This window comes from Perognathus longimembris, chromosome 7 (genome assembly GCF_023159225.1).
Source record: "Perognathus longimembris pacificus isolate PPM17 chromosome 7, ASM2315922v1, whole genome shotgun sequence".
Lineage (NCBI taxonomy): Eukaryota > Metazoa > Chordata > Mammalia > Rodentia > Heteromyidae > Perognathus > Perognathus longimembris.
In genome coordinates this window covers 3,303,747-3,320,759 of record NC_063167.1, presented here as the reverse complement: position 1 = coordinate 3,320,759, position 17,013 = coordinate 3,303,747, and the positions used below count along the sequence as shown (strand labels likewise).

Here is a 17,013-nt window from a genome sequence, read left to right as displayed (position 1 = left end):
GCTGCCGCTGCCCCAGGGCACTTGGGCATTTCAGGAGCCTGACACAGCATTCTCTAGTTGAGTGTGTGTGTGTGTGTGTGTGTGTGTGTGTGTGTGGTATGCAGGGTACAGACAGAGAGAGAGAGAGGTCCTTCCTGGGAATAGGACGGAGCCTCTGTCAGCTGCCTGCTGCTGGGGTGGCCGAGTTTGTATTGTGTTTGTGTGGCTCGCTTCTGTCGGGCAGCCTGCTGGTTCGGCATTGTGAGGACCCTAAACCCCGTCCTTTCACAGGCATTCCTAACGTGATTTTTAATTGTTTTGGTAGACAACAGTCTTGTGGTAGCTTGAAAGTGAAAAACCAAACTTTGGACCTTCTCCCATCCTGAGGACCGGGCTGGGGGCGGTGCAGACTGAGGGCGGTGCAGACTGAGGGCGGTGCAGACCGGGGACGGTGCAGACCGGGGGCGGTGCAGACTGGGGACGGTGCAGACTGAGGGCAGTGCAGACTGAGGGCGGCCCGGAGGACCGGGCTGGGGGCGGTGCAGACTGAGGGCGGTGCAGACTGGGGGCGGTGCAGACTGAGGGCGGTGCAGACTGGGGGCGGTGCAGACTGAGGGCGGTGCAGACTGAGGGAGGACCGGGCTCGGGGCAGTGTAGACTGGGGGCAGTGCAGACTGAGGGCGGTGCAGACTGAGGGAGGACCGGGCTCGGGGCAGTGTAGACTGGGGGCAGTGCAGACTGAGGGCGGTGCAGACTGAGGGAGGACCGGGCTCGGGGCAGTGTAGACTGGGGGCGGTGCAGACTGGGGGCGGTGCAGACTGAGGGCGGCCCTGAGGCCGCTGTGTGCCCGTGTCTCCCAGCGGCTGCAGCCCAGTTCCTGTGCCCACCAGGCCCTGGCCAGTGAAGACTTGCTTCATCTTCTTTACTCGTGGAACCTGGGCTTCCTAGGTGTGAAGAATCATGTCTGCTCATTATTTCATCGCACAGAGTAACCCCCAGGCTTTCCTGCCTTCCTCGTGGTCCCCTGCATGGTCGGGAGGACTGTAGCTGAGTCTGGATGGTCAGGGCGACCCGTGAACCGGCCGGCTGGCTGTACACGAGCAGGACAGGGTTCATTTTCACCGAGTTCCCAGAGGCACAGCCTCCTGGCGGCCGGGCGGCGCGGGAGGGCGCTGTGTCGGGAAGGTGCGGACGGCCCTGTGGGGCCTTGGATGCCGTGGGCAGCCTGGCTCCTCGCCGCGGACTGCCTTGGGGCAGGGGGTGGTGAGTGGACGCTATAGTTTTGGGACGCTTTTGTCAGATAAGAGAAAGTCAGACAAGATTTCAGATGTCTTCAGTTTAGTCTTTGTATCAAAATGAGGATCTCTTCACGTGAATTTGGAGTTTTAGGGAAAACTCGACCTTGTGTTAGCTTACCCGTCGTTCCGTAGTGTGCATTGATTGTGAAGAAAAGGACTTGCACACATACCATCATCAGCACTACCCCTGAGTTCACGGGAATCCCAGCGTTGTCTGGTATTGAGGCTGCGCTCGCCCATCTTCACGGCCGTTGGTGTCCTCTGTCCCTGGAGTTCTTCGCATAGGCTGACGGTGTCCGTGTGGGCCAGTGTGGGCTCAGACGCCGACCACCTGGTGCCTCTGTTACGGGTTCTCTACTCCCCATCCGCCTGGGGCTCGTGCTCCGCTTGGGTTGTTCTGTCTGGTGGACTGTGGTAAAGTTCCAGCTCTGTCGTCCTTCCTGTGATTCGCCTCTAAACAGGAGCTCTTCCTGTCAGCTCTTTGGCTGTCCTGAAATATACTTTTGTCATTTAAGTCAGCAAAACGTTAGATTCATTCCCTTTATCAGGTTTCAAAGCAGTGGGGCCTACCGGCCTCCAGAGACAGGGTTTGCTTTTTTGGGCACCTCATTATGAACTTCTAGATTTTGTATCTGTATTTCTCATTCCATGGCAAGCATTATTCTTTAATGCTAATGAAACTTCTTGTCTCTGGCCAATGCCATCTTTTTCAAGTTAACTTCTGTGTCTTTAATTAAAAAAAATAATTTCAAGCTTAGAGAAAAATTACAAGAAAATGCAAAGGATTCTCAGAAGTTGTTTGCCACAATTGCCTAATGGTGGACATTTCCACATGTGCCTCACCATTTTCTCCACATATATCTTCCCTCCCTCCCTCTCCCCCTCCCTCCCTCCCTCCCTCCCTCCCTCCCTCCCTCCCTCCCTCCCTCCCTCCCCCCTCCTCCCTCCCTCCCTTCCTCCCTCCCTCCCCTCCTCCCTCCCTCCCTCCCTCCCCTCCTCCCTCCCTCCCTCCCTCCCTCCCTCCCTCCCTCCCTTCTTTCCTTTCTTTTCTTTTCTTCTCTTCCTTTTCCTTCCTTCTGTCTTCCCTTTTCTTTCTCTCTTCCTTTTCCTTTTTCACTTACTCTCACCCTCCCTTTTCCCCCTTCCTCCCTTCCTGCTAGCGCTGAGGCTTGGCCACTGTCCTCGATCATTCTCACCCAAGGCTAATGCTCTTACTACTTGAGCCACAGTTCCTCTTTCATTATTCTGGTAGGTCATTGGAGATACGAGTCGTACAGACTTTCCTATTTGGGCTGGCTTTGAACTGCAGTCTTCAGATCTCAGCCTCCTAGGTAGCTAGGATGACAGGCGTGAGCTAGGGGTGCCTGGCTTAGGTGTCTGTATTTCTTTTGAACAGTTTGAGAGTAAGCTATTGACTTAATGCCCCTTAAAAAACGAAACTAAGCCGCTCTGTCTGGAGAATGCGCAGCCTGAGGACCGGGGGCGGCAGCGATGGTCTTGGGGTGGTCTTGCCCGAGGCCTCCTTTGCATTCCACAGATGTCAGGTGCAGTCGGGCTCCCAGAGGCCTGGCCCGTCCTGGCGGGCTTGCCACCGCGTAGGCCCGTCCTGCCTTTGGCTGTGGCTGGTGGTCCTGTGGGGGTGGCCCCGGGGCGGCTGGCCACGTTTGCCTGTGACTGGATGCAGCCCATTCCTGTGTGGAGCTCGCTTGTCCCTGGATGCTTGCTGTGTTTGGAGCAGGACACCTTGGCATGTGCTTGTCCTCAGAACGTCGCACTGTAGGAACAGTGTTAACCTGTCCCATCCCGGAGGCAGGGGGGCGCTGGGCGATGGCTCGCGTCCCAGGCCTGGGCAGGGGAGCTCGGTCTGCCTGTCCAGCCTTAAGGCCTGAGCCTTGTTGAAGTGGCAGTGGCATGTCCGGGTGGCCCCCCTGTGCTGGGCGCCGTCCTGGGCCTGGCTCGGTGGCCCCCTGGGGTGTGCGCATGCCTTCCCGTCGCTGTCTGTCCTTACCTCATTCTGGGAGTGGTGAGGGGGTTTCTGGCCTGGAGGGGCTCGTCGCTGCCACGAGCCCCCGAGGGTCCTGACGCCCGGCCCCGCCGCTCACAGGTCCTGTTTCGAGCGAGCGGCGGCAAGCCCCTCGCCGTGCTCTGCCTGACCGTGGAACCCCAGCCCCACGTCGTGGACCAGGTCTTCCGCTTCTACCACCCGGAGCTCACCTTCCTGAAGAAGGCCATCCGCCTGCCGCCGCGGCACACGCTGCCAGGCAGGTCCCCGCGTCCCCGCGGCGCTGTCGGGCCACCTTGTGCAGCCCCCTAAGTTAGCACCCCGGCCTTTATCCTGCCTCCCCTCAGGGGCCGGTTCCACCCCTGTGAAATTCGCGGCTCTGGCAGCCCAGGTCTGTTCCTGCTTGGGGACACCCGCCTCCTCCTGAGGGCTCAGGAGCGGCCCTTAGAGCCAAGTGATGTCCTTTGTGCCTGATGGCGCGACTCCCTATGGGTGACCTCCCCAGGCTGCCCAGCGCCTTGCTGGGGTGAGGCAGCAGCGTCACGTTTCCTGTTCCAGGTGCTCCCGTGGGAATGCTCGGTGAGGACCCCCCAGTTCACGTTCGCTGCAGCGACCCCAATGTCATTTGTGAGACCCAGAACCTGGTATGTCATGTGGACCTGATTGCAGATCCTTCCAACAAGTCTGCTGGTGGCCTTGTCACCCTCTTCCCACCACCCTTCCCTCTTCCCCCTCCCTCTCCCCCCTTCACACTCTCCTCCACCCCATCCCCGCCGCCTGGCTGTGGCAGCCTTCTCATTTCAAGGTTCAGGCTAAGTGGTTTCTCCTCAAGGTGCTGAGGGGCTATTTTGACATCCTTAGGGGAGCTTCGTGAATGAGTTTTCACTTTTTCTGCTAGCTTATCAGTTCCTTAATCATCTGAATTTAAATTTTAAGCAAGGGCGTAAAGCAAAGTGAATAAAGGGAATGGTAATTAAGACACTTATTAATTACCATTGTGCAAAGGATAACGACAATAATTGTATTATGACTGGTTAGGAAACGAGATAAAATCTGTAGAATATAATTATTGAAATCAATATAAAATCAAGAAGCTAATGATTTTCTCTTGCAGTGAGCAGAGCTGACTGCTGACGAGTACAGAAAACGAATGTATTTGGTGGGGGAGGGTCTGCCCCACTGCGCTGGGCCGGGTGGACAGTGGAGAGCGTGGGTGGCCGCGACAGTGGTATGATGCACACCTGCTTGTAGGGCCCCAGGGAGCCACAGGATGTGTTTCTGAAGGTGGCCAGTGGTCCAAGCCCAGAGATCAAAGACTTCTTCGTCATCCTCTATGCGTAAGTCTGCAGGCCTCTGCGTCTGGGCACCGTGGGGCAGCCTGGGGGCCCAGCCCTTCTCAGGGGACGGGTGGCAGGTGACTGCTTTGTGATGGGAGGCTCGATGGGCTGTGGGAGCTGGGCCAGCAGAGCCCTGGTGAGGGTGTGTTCTGTCTGGGCCTGAGAGAGCGAGCAGGCCTCATGCCCTTCCCGGAGAGGATGTGGACGGGACTGCTTCTGCCCAGAGCCACCCAGGAGGACCACAGCTCTTGGCTCCCTCCCTGACCAGGCTCCGGGATGAACTCGGGAGGGCTCTAGCTTGCTCCTCCGCAGAGTCTGGGGAGTGACCACCATCATTTGTGCGGAAGACAATGATCAAACCTCCCTTTCTCCTCCTCCTCCTCAGTGGATTAGCTTTCTTGTTGCTGTGAAAGGGGCTGGACACAAACAGCTCAGAAGAAGGAATGATTGATTTAGCTGTCAGTTTAGGAGGTTTTGGTCTTTCACCTGGTTCTTGTTTCTGGGCTTGAGGTCCTTGTAGTGGAAGGGGGAGGCTCTTCCCCTCATGGTGGACAGGAAGCACATGGCATAGGGACAGGAAGGGGTGGGGCCTCCAGCAAGGCCCCACCTTCTGTGTTTCTCTGCCTCCAAATAATGCCATCATGAATCCATCCAAGGATGTTCCGTTGATGAGGTTAGTGCCCTCATGAGCTCATCATCTGTAGAAACACACCTAGTCTCCTAGGCAACCTTCAGTCAGTTTGATAATCTTGATGATCAAGATCAGGCATCATGCATGAAGAGCCCTCTCCCTTTGCCATTTCCTCACAGTCCCATCTTACAGCCCTTTGGGGTCCTGTTGGAACTGGAGCAGGTTGGAAGATTCCCTGCAGGGTTTCTGAGGGTGGGGTCAGCGGTGTGCAGGGCGGTCAGTGAGTGGCTGGGTGCTTCCTAGTAACCATCTGCAGATGCCCATCCCCTGGCCCTGTGTCCCGTCTCCCTGTGTGCCCACACTCAGGCTCGGCTCATCACAGTGGCGCCCTGGGTGTGGGGACAGGTGCTCCATGGCCTAAGAGCTTCCTGGGGTGGGAAGGTGGCATTTAGGGGGTCAGGTGAGCCGGCCATGGTATGTCCTTGGCTCCCATCCTCTGCAGCTTGCCCTAGGTGGCCTTCCAGCCCCTGCCCTCCAGCAGCTTTCCTCAGGACGTGTGCAGACGGCTCCTGTCTCTGCAGGGATCCGTGGCTGGCCGTGCCGGTGCAGACGTGGCAGGTCTGCCTCCACTCTCTGCAGCGGGTGGACGTCTCCTGTGTCATGGGCCAGCTCACACGCCTGTCCCTTGTCCTCCGTGGGACGCAGACTGTTAGGAAAGTGAGAGCCTTCACTTCGCACCCCCAGGAGCTGAAGGTACGGCCCCTGGGGGCTGCAGAGTCTGCCCGGGGTTCTGATGTTCTGATCCACCAAGCTCCCCACCAGGGGTCATGTGAGGGAGGAGGGTAATGGCGGATCCTGGCTCTGGACTGGTGGAAAGGGCCCAAGTTTCTAGCCTGGGCAGCCCCGGGAGAGTGAAGTGAGGCTCAACAACCTGTTCACCTTGGGCCTTCCGGAGTCAGCCAGGCTGGGGGCCCCAGGGAAGTCGGTGTCTGCATCCGCACCGCGTCCTGACCTCTGTCCCTGCAGACAGACCCCGCTGGAGTCTTCGTGCTGCCGCCTCGTGGGGTGCAGGACCTGCACGTTGGGGTCAGGCCGCAGAGGGCTGGCAGCCGCTTTGTCCACCTCAACCTGGTCGACGTGGATTACCACCAGCTGGTGGCCTCCTGGCTGGTGTGCCTCTCCTGCCGCCAGCCGCTCATCTCCAAGGTCAGTCGGGGGGACGCATGCAGGCTGAGGGGCCAGGGCCCCACAGGACCTCTGCCGCGGAGCACACGTGGCAGGGAGCTGCCAGTGTCACCTGGCTGCGCGACTTGGGCTGCCCAGACCCAGGGCTCTGTGGAATGCTGGGTGGGAAAGTGCTGGCCGGTTGCAGTTTCACGGGAGTCCAGCACCTGGGGCCATGCTCTACAGCGGGGCTCAAGAAGCATTTGCAGAAGAGCCCAGGGCTGTTCTCTTCAGCGGCCCCGTGTCTCCCTGCACCCCGCTAGGCCTTTGAGATCATAATGGCAGTGGGCCAAGGGAAGGGCGCCAATAAGCGCATCACCTACACCAACCCCTACCCCTTCCGGAGGACCTACCACCTGCACAGCAGCCGTCCGGACCTGCTGCAGTTCAAGGAGGACTCCTTCCAGGTAGGGCCATGCACGCCGGGGCTCGGCTGCATGTCTTCCCCCGGGGTCCCCGCTGGCTCCTCTGCCGCCTTCCGGGAGGTCCTGGCGGTCCACACACCCCGGGGGCTCCTCGCAGAACCTCGGCCTCTGTGTCACGCGGACCCCTGTGGCACGTGGGCGGCATTCACCTCATCTCTCGTGGGCGTGGGGCCTCGGACTGGCCCAAGCACGCTGAGATCTGCCTCATGGTTCTAGAAGTTGCTAGAATGGAGGCGGCAGGCCAGGGGCAGGCGCTGGGATCCCTGTGCTCCTTTCCAGGTGGGAGGAGGAGAGACCTATACCATTGGCCTGCGGTTCGCACCCAGCGAGAGCCCGGGGCAGGAGGAGATTCTGATTTACATCAATGACCACGAGGACAAAAACGAAGAGGCTTTCTGTGTCAAGGTCATCCACCAGTAAGGGCGTGGCCAGAGGCAGCCGGCACGGGGGGCCAGGGTTCTCCAGTTCGCCCTCCTGGCCTCTGCAGCCGCCTCCCCAGGATCCGGCCCGGAGACCGCGGACCTGGCTGAGGTCATTCCGTAACCCAGCATCTGGGTGAGCTGCTGCCAAAGACAACCAAGGCTTGACCATGTTCCCAAGTGTGACGTGGGCACCGGGGCCCTCGCCCGGCGGCCACGTCCAGGCCGCGTGGGTACCGGGGCCCTCGCCCGGCGGCCACGTCCAGGCCGCGTGGGTACCGGGGCCCTTGCCCGGCGGCCACGTCCAGGCCGCGTGGGTACCAGGGCCATCGCCCAGCGGCCACGTCCAGGCCGCGCGGGTACTGGGGCACAGGGGTGGCCACCATCCGGAACTTTGTTCTGCTCTTCACTTAACAGAATGTATTTTATAAATCAGTCTAAATGATACAATTACGTTTTCTTACTGGATTTTATACAAATAGAGTATTTATTTGCTCTGACGTGTTTTGTGTGGCATTGTGTTGTGCTTTCTGAGTGATTCACTGAGATGCCCAGTTCTAAGCTTTTGCCTGCGCTCTTCCTATGGATGGAGATTGGCTAATTTGAGTGGTCATTAGGGTGCGGCCTTGGGGTCTCCTGGAGGAGACACCCCTGCTGGCTCGGGGAGGCCAGGGCCCCCTCTTCCTCCTTCCCCGTCGCCGTGCGGATGCCTGGACTTGCCCGGGAGGCCCTCACAGCCCGGAGGTAAGGCGGAGGTGCGGCAGTGATGGACGTTTGTCTCCCTCTGGGTCGAGAGCGGGAGGGATGGGCACTGAACCCCAGGGGGACGGCAGGGAGGCCAAGGCCCCAGGGGATGGTCTCGATGGCCTGTTGCCGGCTCTTCGGCGTCCCTCTCATCTAGCTCCTGGACTTCCGGTGAGTGCGTGGTGTAAGGCGGAGGCCACCCTGGCCCCCTGGCCTGGCCTGCGGTCACAAAGCACCCGGGGGACCGGAAGCCTGTGAAAAGCCTTTGTCCTAATGTCGACTCCACGCTTATGTGGAACTTGTGGAGGCTCGTGTGCCCTTGGTCGCTGCTTGTGCTGGGAGGGTGGCCATGCCATTGTGTCCTCCGGGCTGGGAGCCTTTGTGATGGCCGTGCATCAGCTGACCTGGCCTGAGTCAGGAAGGGGCCGTGTCTGTCTCGCCAGCCCCTCACTCCAGGGCTCCTTGTCCCTCAGACAAGGGTGAGCGTTGGCTCTGGGTGTCTTGGGGCTGTGTCTGCTGACACTCTGGGGGGTGAGGAGGTTGTTGGGGGGCACCCCTGCGGTGGCAGCTTCTCAATAGTGTGGGAAAGGAGACTAGGTCTTCTGCTGTGGGCCTCCCCCAACTGCTCCCCCCCCAAGGTTCTCACACACTCAGCTGGGCACCGGGACAAGTGTGCACAGGGCATTCTTTGGGGCAGCACCAAAGGCTACAGGACAGTGGGGTAGGGGGTGAAGAGGGGACATCTGTTTTAGAAAGTGGAAGAATGGCCAGGAACAGGACTGACCAAGGGCCGGGCTGGAGAGACAGGCGGCTCCTGGGCTGGTGGGGCTGGCTGGGCTGGGCTGGGCTGGGCAGGGTTGGACTAGGCTGGGCTGGGTTGGAGGTTCCTGGGCTGGCTGTGCTGGGCTGGGCTGGGTTGGAGGTTCCTGGGCTGGGCTGGGCTGGGTTGGAGGTTCCTGGGCTGGGCTGGGCTGGGTTGGAGGTTCCTGGGCTGGCTGTGCTGTGCTGGCTGGGCTGGGCTGGGCTGGGCTGAAGAGGCTGGTGGCTCCTGGGCTGAGCTGGCTGGGCAGGGCTGGGCTGGAGAGGCAGGCGGCTCCTGGGCTGTGCTGGCTGTGCTGGGCTGGGCTGAAGAGGCTGGAGGCTTCTGGGCTGAGCTGGCTGGGCTGGGCTGGGCTGGAGAGGAAGGCAGCTCCTGGGCTGGGCTGGCCGGGCTGGGCTGGGCTGGGCTGGAGAGGCAGGTGGCTCCTGGGCTGGGCTGGGCTGGAGAGGCAGGCGGCTCCTGGGCTGGGCTGGCCGGGCTGGGCTGGGCTGGGCTGGAGAGGCAGGCGACTCCTGGGCTGGGCTGGGCTGGAGAGGCAGGCGGCTCCTGGGCTGGGCTGGCTGGGCTGGGCTGGGCTGGGCTGGGCTGGAGAGGCAGGCGACTCCTGGGCTGAGCTGGCTGGGCGGGGCTGGAGAGGGGCAGGTGGCTCCTGGGCTGGGCTGGGCTGGAGAGGCAGGCGGCTCCTGGGCTGAGCTGGCTGGGCTGGGCTGGGCTGGGCTGGGCTGGAGAGGCAGGCGGCTCCTGGGCTGAGCTGGCTGGGCTGGGCTGGGCTGGGCTGGGCTGGAGAGGCAGGCGACTCCTGGGCTGAGCTGGCTGGGCTGGGCTGGGCTGGGCTGGAGAGGCAGGCGACTCCTGGGCCGGGCTGGCTGGGCGGGGCTGGGCTGGGCTGGAGAGGCAGGCGACTCCTGGGCCGAGCTGGCTGGGCGGGGCTGGGCTGGGCTGGGCGGGTTCGTGCCTGGGCCTCCCCTGGCCACGGTCCCTGGCCTCTCCACCCGCATGGAGCATAGTCCTCAAGGAGGGGCAGCGCCAGGGTCACCCCGTGGCCACGCTGGACCGGGTGGGTCCTCCTGCAGAAGGTCGGCTGCGTGCTGGGCGTGGTGCCCTGTGCAGGCCCCGTCCCCCTTCCGGCGGGGCCTCTGCTGGGCGTGGCGCGGTGAGGCCCTTTGCCCTTTTGCATGGACAGGTAGATAGATGTCTGGTGAGACTCAAAGGCTGGGCAGAAACCCTAGGTCAAGTCCACCCTATTTTCCTGGCTGCAAAGGGCCTGTCTTCATTTTTTTCTGAACCTAAGGTGTTCCCTTGCTGAGCCACTGGTGAGCCCCGGTGATTTACATGATAAAACCAGGCTGCACCTTGCTGGATATCAGATAAGCTGGAGGCTGAGTTCCCCCCACCCACCAAGCTCTGGTCTCTCAGAGCCAGTGCTATTGTTCCCATCAAGGGCATTTTTGGCAGGTATTTTATTTCTTCCCTCCCAGTCTGTTTAACTAAAAGGAATCACAAGCCAGAAGATGAGCTTTACCTTCTCACACTCCATAGTGATTTAGTGCTGTTTGTCTCTATTTGGAAAAAAAATGGAGACACTTTAAAAATGGTTGCCTCAGGCTCCAAGAAGCTAGAGAAACAGCCAGCCCTTCCCCAGCTCCCTTCTCCTCTGGTCGCTTGAGCCCACTGTGGGCTAGCAGCGTATCGTGGCTGAGTGGAAGCAGGGGCCTGGCCTGCCCTGGGGTGGGTGGGACAGACGGGTGGGCAGATAGAGAATACCCCGCCTTCCTGCCTACCAAGGGCCCAGAGCCCCACCTACAGCTGAAACCTTATTAGGGGAGATCTGTCACAGGGGTCCCCAATCTTCCTGATTGCCAGGCCCAAGGCAAAGCCGTGCCGGAACCTGACCTCGGAGACCTCTCGGCGTCGAGGCGTCCCTCTTCCTGGGGCTCCCCAGTTTGGCCTTCAAGCTGCAGGAGGGTGGGAGATGGGTAGCTGAGGGGCAGTCCCGGCGGTCCCGGGCAGAATGGCACCTGAAAGCTCCCGTCCACCCTGAGGCTTTTGCAGATGTCATAAGTGCAGGGTCACTCTGGAGCAGGGCAGTCCTGCAGTCATGGAGTGACCTTACAGGAGACAAGGACACAGGGAAAACCACCATGTCATGACTAAGGCAGTGGCCCAGCTGGGATCCCACCGGCTCTCTGTTCCTGGAGGTCAAGGCCTCCAGGGGGTGATGAGACCAGGTGGCCCTGAGGGACGTAGACACTCAGTGAGACCCGGGGGCAGGTGACGGTGCCGGGCGCAAGGGCTTGGCAGGATGAGGGGAGACATGAGAGGTCACGCTGCTCCCCCTTAGCTGATCACAGCCCTCCGATCCTGGGCCAGGCCCACCTGGCTGCTGCCCTGATGTGTTGAGCGCTGAGACCAGTGGGCTCTAGGCACAGCTAGCTGCCCGCCATGATGGTCTGGGTGGGGCCGCAGGAGCCGGGAGGGGCTGCCGCCTTCCGGGGCCTCCAGGCTCCAGCTGTGGCCTCGCCCTCCCGCGGGGAGGTGCGGCACTCTCTCCGTGAACACCGCCCCTGGTACTTGAGGGGGTGCACAGGCAGCCCCAGGGAGGCCAGCTGGTGCCTGGATCCCCCCCCCCCCCCCCCCGCCTGCCACCTCCACGGAGAACCGCAGCATGGCCCCCCGGGGCGATCCCCAAGGCGTGCTCTTCAGCCTACTCCGGGGCCACTCGGCGGGGCGTGGCCTCCCCGGTGCTGGGGGCCAGGAGGTGACGGACAGGTTCCAGAGGGGGCGCAGTGGCTCACCTGGCTGCAGATGCTGCCTGGGACCCCCAGGGCGAGGGCCGCACCGGCCACGGGTGGGGCAGACAGCAGGTCTTGATATTGCGGGCCCACCTCTCTTCTACACAACCCCGGAGTGGGGCAGGAGGGGTAAACTGAGGCTCCACGTTTGTGCATTCTCCAGTGTCGCAGGGTGGAGGGTGGGGGAGGGAGGGTGGCATCTTGTCTGCGCCTTGGGGAACGGGGTGGGGGGGGGGAGAGGCCTCCGAATCCCACGGCACGCTGCTGCCGACAGCTTGTAAGCCGTGGGTCAGGGTGGGGAGAGTTCCGACCCATCGCCCCCCATAACCTGTTGTGACAAGAAGCCAGGAAAACAGACCAAAATCAATGAGCACTTGGAAACAGACTCTGCTGGAAACGATTTATTTCCAGAAGCCGTGTGGCCTGAGAAAGGCCTGGACTCAGGGCCCCCAAGGAGGCCTGCGCGGGATGGAGAAGGAAGAGGGGCCGTGGCAACCCCGCCCTGACCCCCTCTGTCCCCCACCCTGTGCCACAGGGCCCAGCCTCAGCCCCGTGGCTGGCGTGTAGACCGTGGACGGGGCGTTCACCATTGAGGGGCTCAGCACCCGGTGGCTGGCGTGTGGACTGGGGGTTCACCGTTCAGGGGCTCAGCAGGAGCCGTCCAAGGCCGGGCCTCTGGGGGTGGACGGTGGCTTTCCGGGCGTGCCTGAGTGTGTCCACTGGGCGCGGGCAGCCGGGAGCTGGCAGGTGGTTGGTGTCACTTGGTCCACAGTGCTGGCTCAAGCATCTCTCATGTGCCAGGCAGCACCCACCCAGCCCTGCCACCCTGCCCTCTCAGCCCCTCCCCCTCCTCCCTTTCCCTTCCCTTCCTCTTCCTCCTCTCCCTCCTCCTCCTCCTCCCCTCTTCTGTTTCCGTGCTGCTGCTGGGGCTTTAGCTCAGGGCCTCATGTTCGCCTCTGGCTTCTTCACTCAACGCTGACTCCCTACCACCTGAGCTGGGCCTCCACACTTGCAGCTTTTTGATGGTTAATTGGAGAGAGAGTCTCACAGATTTTCCTGCCCGGGCTGGCTTTGAACCACGATCCTCAGATCTCAGCCTGCTGAGTAGCTAGGATGACAGATGTGAACCGCCTTCACCCAGCTCTGGCTTCGAATTCCCAGAGCACAGCCATGCCAGGGACCCATGTGCCCTATGCCCTGGTAGCCCATGCCCACAGGGCCACCCTGGGAACAGATGGGGAGGGTGTGAGTCTCCTGCCTCAGTTTCCCTGCCCAGACAGGGAATTCTGAAGGCGTAGGAAGCCAGAGTTGCTAGTACCTCTTCTAAGCTTGATCGGATGACCTTGGCTGCCCCTGTTTCTCTCCCTGCCCTCATGGCGTGGTGGGTAGAGAGTGGGGAGCCCCACGCCACAGTGCTGTAAGGCAAACGTCCTGGGACGCCGCGGCTTTGCTCCCAGCGCTGGGGGGGGGGGGGGAGCGGGGGGGCCGCCGCGGCTGCAGCCTGCACGTTTCCGTCCAGGCAGGGCGTGCGATGGCTGCTGGGCTGTGTTCAGCACTTCTGCTTCCTGCAGCTCCTCCGAGCGGCTGGGCTCTGCTGGGACCCGCGGCAGCGCTGCCCTGTCCCCAGTGGGAGGCTGGACGCCATGCGGGTCTCTGCAGCGCAGCGTCAGCCAGCACGGACGGGGTGAGCACTGGCTCGGGCTACAGTGTGAACGAGGCCGGAAGCACGGGGCCTGCTGAGCGGCCGGACGAGGCTCGGCGCGCATGCTTATGCGTGCACACATGCACATACCCACGTGTTGCAGTGTATATACATATGCATGTGCCAACACACGAGTGTGCAAACACCTTTATGCCTGTGTGTGGTGCCTGGGCACACGTGTGCATGTGTAAGTGCACACACGTGTTCATATGTGTAGGAGTGTGTACATGCACGCGTGTGCCTGGTTTATAGTAAACATTATCGCAGAATGCTGGGGGCAGAGGAGGCTGGACCTGCAGTCTCCTAGCACTGAGTGGATGAGCGTGGTGGGGTCCTGGGAGGAGGGAGGGGCTGGGCCGGTGGGCCTGTCCCGGACTTGCTGTGTGACCTCCCATGACAGAGGTCACGTCTGCGGTGTAGAATGGTCCTTGGTCCTGAGGACCCTGGGCCGTGTTCTGTCCTCGCGCAGTTGTTCTCCGTAATGGCGCCACGCGCACGTAGCGGCCTGCGTTCTGCTTGCCTGTCTTTTCATCTCCCTACCACGTCCTTCACATCGGGAGGGAAACTAGCAGCCGGTAATGATCCAATGAGCTGCTGGAGAGAATTCCCACCCTAGGGCTGGCGGGGCTCACGCAGCAGGCAGCCAAGGACCAAGGCAGGAGGGCTGCCCCTCAGGGTCTGCCAGGACGAGACCGGGAGGGTCTCAGCTGTCACTCAAAGGCCCCGACACATGTCCTTCGGGCAGTGCCCAGCTCGGACCCCCAGCTTGCTCCCCCTCGCTTCCCAGACTGGAGCGTGGCCCGGGACCACGTGAGCCCGTGAGCAGCTCTGATTTAATGAAACGCAGCTGTGAGCTTGCCTCGCTCGCCTCGCTCGCCTCTGCAGAGGAGTCCGCTCATTTGATTCCCATTGCTCTAGATGGGCTCTGGGCGTGGCAATGATGGGCAGAGGCTCCCTTCTGGCGTGCTTGGGTTACTTCCTGGGCTGCCGTTTTCCTGACTGGCCCAGCTAGTGTGCTTTGCTGGCCGGCAGTGAACGCATGCTTGTAAGGGGGAGGCTGCGGTCAGCACCCAAGGCCTCCTCGTGGGACGCCCCCCAGAGAGAAGTTCTGCCCCTGAATTGCTCCCTTTTGGATCTCAAGAATCAGTAACATTTCTTTCTTTCTTTAAATCCAAGAACCAGTGGAGACTGGCCGAGTCGTTCCTCCCAGCCCCGAGCTGCTAGTGTCCCCCTAGGGGTGCTCTGCCTAGGCAGGGGGACGCCTTCCTAGGCCTCAGCCTTGTGCTTTGTGCAGGAAGTTCTTGGGAAGCTCTGGAACTACGCAGGGGAGCCGGGGTGCAGGTGGATGGATTCCCGTCGGTGAGGAAGGGCCGCGCAGGCGCACGCCCGGCAACCTCCAGTCTGTGTGGTTTCCACTCCCTGGCTGCACTGGTGGGAGGGCCTCCGGTGGGGCGGGGCTTGTCTCTGGGGGCGGGGCTTGTCTCGGAGGGGCGGGGCTTGTCTCTGGAGGACGCAGGTGTGTTAGCACCGAGAAGTGAGGAGGAGGGGAGCACGGACACTCAAGGAAGGCCAGCGCCTGCAGGGCTGAGTGTGGAGGAGCCCAGGGTCTGGCCTGAGTCCCAGTGTGGAGACCAGAATCCAGTCCGACTGCTCCTGAGGTGCCTGGGGTATCACCCAGCATGAGCTGTGGGCCATGGACACTGCTCCCCAGCCCCCCTCAACTTCGTGGGACCCCCCCCCAATCCAGGGGAACTCAGCAGCTCGCCCAGACAGGGCTGTCTGCAGATCCGCACCCTCCAGGCACCTTGGGTGTGCACCCTCCAAGGCCCCCCGCCCCCTTCTATCCTGGCAGCTGCACCGGCGGCTGAGCCAGGGCCAGGCAGCCAAGCGGCTCCCAGGTCACCCTCCCTCGGAAAGCGGGGCAGGTGGAATGGCGGGAGCTCCTTGTGTCAGGCTGTCAGGTTTGGGTGGTGTGTTTGTTACGCAGCATGATTTGTTACGTGACGAGGGGAACTAGCACACAGACTCCTGCCAGAAACACGACTAGTTCCACTTCTGCAAACACTTTTAGGGCATCCAGGGATGTCTGGTGCTCAAGAAAATGAGGTCGGAACTTCCAGCCGGCCTGACTTGAGCTCTCCAGGCGTGGACGGCAGCGGACTCTGAGGCCTGGGACTTCCCGTGGCGCTGGGTTCTGAGGTGAGCGCCCTGAGGGACAAATAAATGCGGATTTCAGTCACTCGGAAAGCTTGGGAAATGTGGGGCTAAAATGGTTTTTAGCGCCGCTGGAGCAACCTGGATATTTGCTGGAGGGTCAGCAGCAGAGATAATAGATCTTACCTCTTCCGGACAACACAATTTGGACCTGAGGACCCGGAGTCACATTCATTATCAGCAAAGTGGGAACGGTGTCGCGGCTACCCCACCTCCTCCTTCCCATGTGTTACCTCCACCATCTCGACCACCCCCACCATCACCATCAGCACCCCCTCCGGCACTCCCACCCCCATCAGTATCACCTCCCCCACCACTGCCATCATTAATTACCACCAGTGTCATCCCCTCCAGCACCACCACCGCCACCATCACCACCGTCATCCCCTCCACCACCACCACCACCACCACCATCACCATCACCACCACTGCCATTATCATCTTCATCACCATCTCCACCAATATCATCACCATCATCACACTTCAGGCATCACTGTCGCCACCATTATCACCCTCTGCCACCACCATGGCCCACCACAGCTACCGAGTCACTACCGTAGCAGACAGCACCACCAGAGCCCATCGGCACCGCTCCAGCCATTACTCTGCCATCGTTATCATACCCGGGGCCCAGCCCCCACCGCCCACCACCGCCACCTTCTGCCGGGTAGTGTTTCTGAGGTTCAAAGGGCCTAAAAGTCCCTTGTAATGGAGGCAGATCCTCTCGGGGAAATGAATCAGTGGCTGAAGAACTCCTGTAATAGCCCGGTCGGGACACTCCCTGCGCTCTCTCACCCCACGGGCTGACCCGGGCCACTCCTGAGAAGCAGAGTGCCGGGGGTCCTGGATGCTCCGTGCTGCTGGGCGCAGGGCGCGCTTCCTCTGGGGCTCAGGCTCCTCAACAGAAGGGGGCATGAGGTTCTAGCCGCGCCCCCTCCTGGCAAAGGAGGCCCCCATGGAGGCCTCCCATGGGCGAGCCCGGAGGGCCAGCGGCCGGCGGGGCTGGGGAAAGGCAATTCCTCGCCCTGCAGGGGCCCCGGTGCCCACCTGCGGCTCGCGGTGACCCATGTCAGCAGCTGAGCCGGCTCTGCCGCGCCCACTGGGCGCTTGCCGAACCCTGGAGTTACCCAATCTGGTCGACACGGGACGGAGTTCTCCAGACGAAGGCCGCTTCAAGGGCAGGCCGCGCTGAGAGGAGAGCTCCAGTGGGGACGAGCCGGGTCCCAGCCCTGCTCCCGCCCGGCTTGAGCTTCAGGATTTCCCTTCCTCTCTCCCCTCCCCCCCCGCCCCCCCACCTCCCCTGCCGGTCGGTCGTGTGTCACCTGTGGCTTTGCATCTGTCTCCTTCTCCAGAGGTGGCAACTTTGCTCCTTTTTGGTATCCGCTGCCCGAGAGCTCCTGCTCCACGCAGTCTGTTCAGGGACCGT

General features: G+C 61.5%; 1 protein-coding gene across 3 annotated transcripts in view; it reads left to right on the top strand.

Moving 5' to 3' along the window:
• The window catches only part of Nphp4 (nephrocystin 4), a 95,036-nt gene extending 87,497 nt beyond the window's left edge, over positions 1-7,539 (top strand). For all 3 annotated transcript variants that reach the window (XM_048350135.1, XM_048350133.1, XM_048350134.1), the window contains 7 exons: positions 3,382-3,538; positions 3,838-3,923; positions 4,531-4,616; positions 5,829-6,000; positions 6,274-6,453; positions 6,735-6,878; positions 7,176-7,539. In XM_048350135.1, coding sequence (XP_048206092.1) covers positions 3,382-3,538; positions 3,838-3,923; positions 4,531-4,616; positions 5,829-6,000; positions 6,274-6,453; positions 6,735-6,878; positions 7,176-7,316 — 966 coding nt within the window. In that variant the 3' untranslated portion in view covers positions 7,317-7,539. The remainder of the gene's footprint in view (positions 1-3,381; positions 3,539-3,837; positions 3,924-4,530; positions 4,617-5,828; positions 6,001-6,273; positions 6,454-6,734; positions 6,879-7,175) is intronic.
• The last annotated feature ends 9,474 nt before the right edge of the window (positions 7,540-17,013 follow it).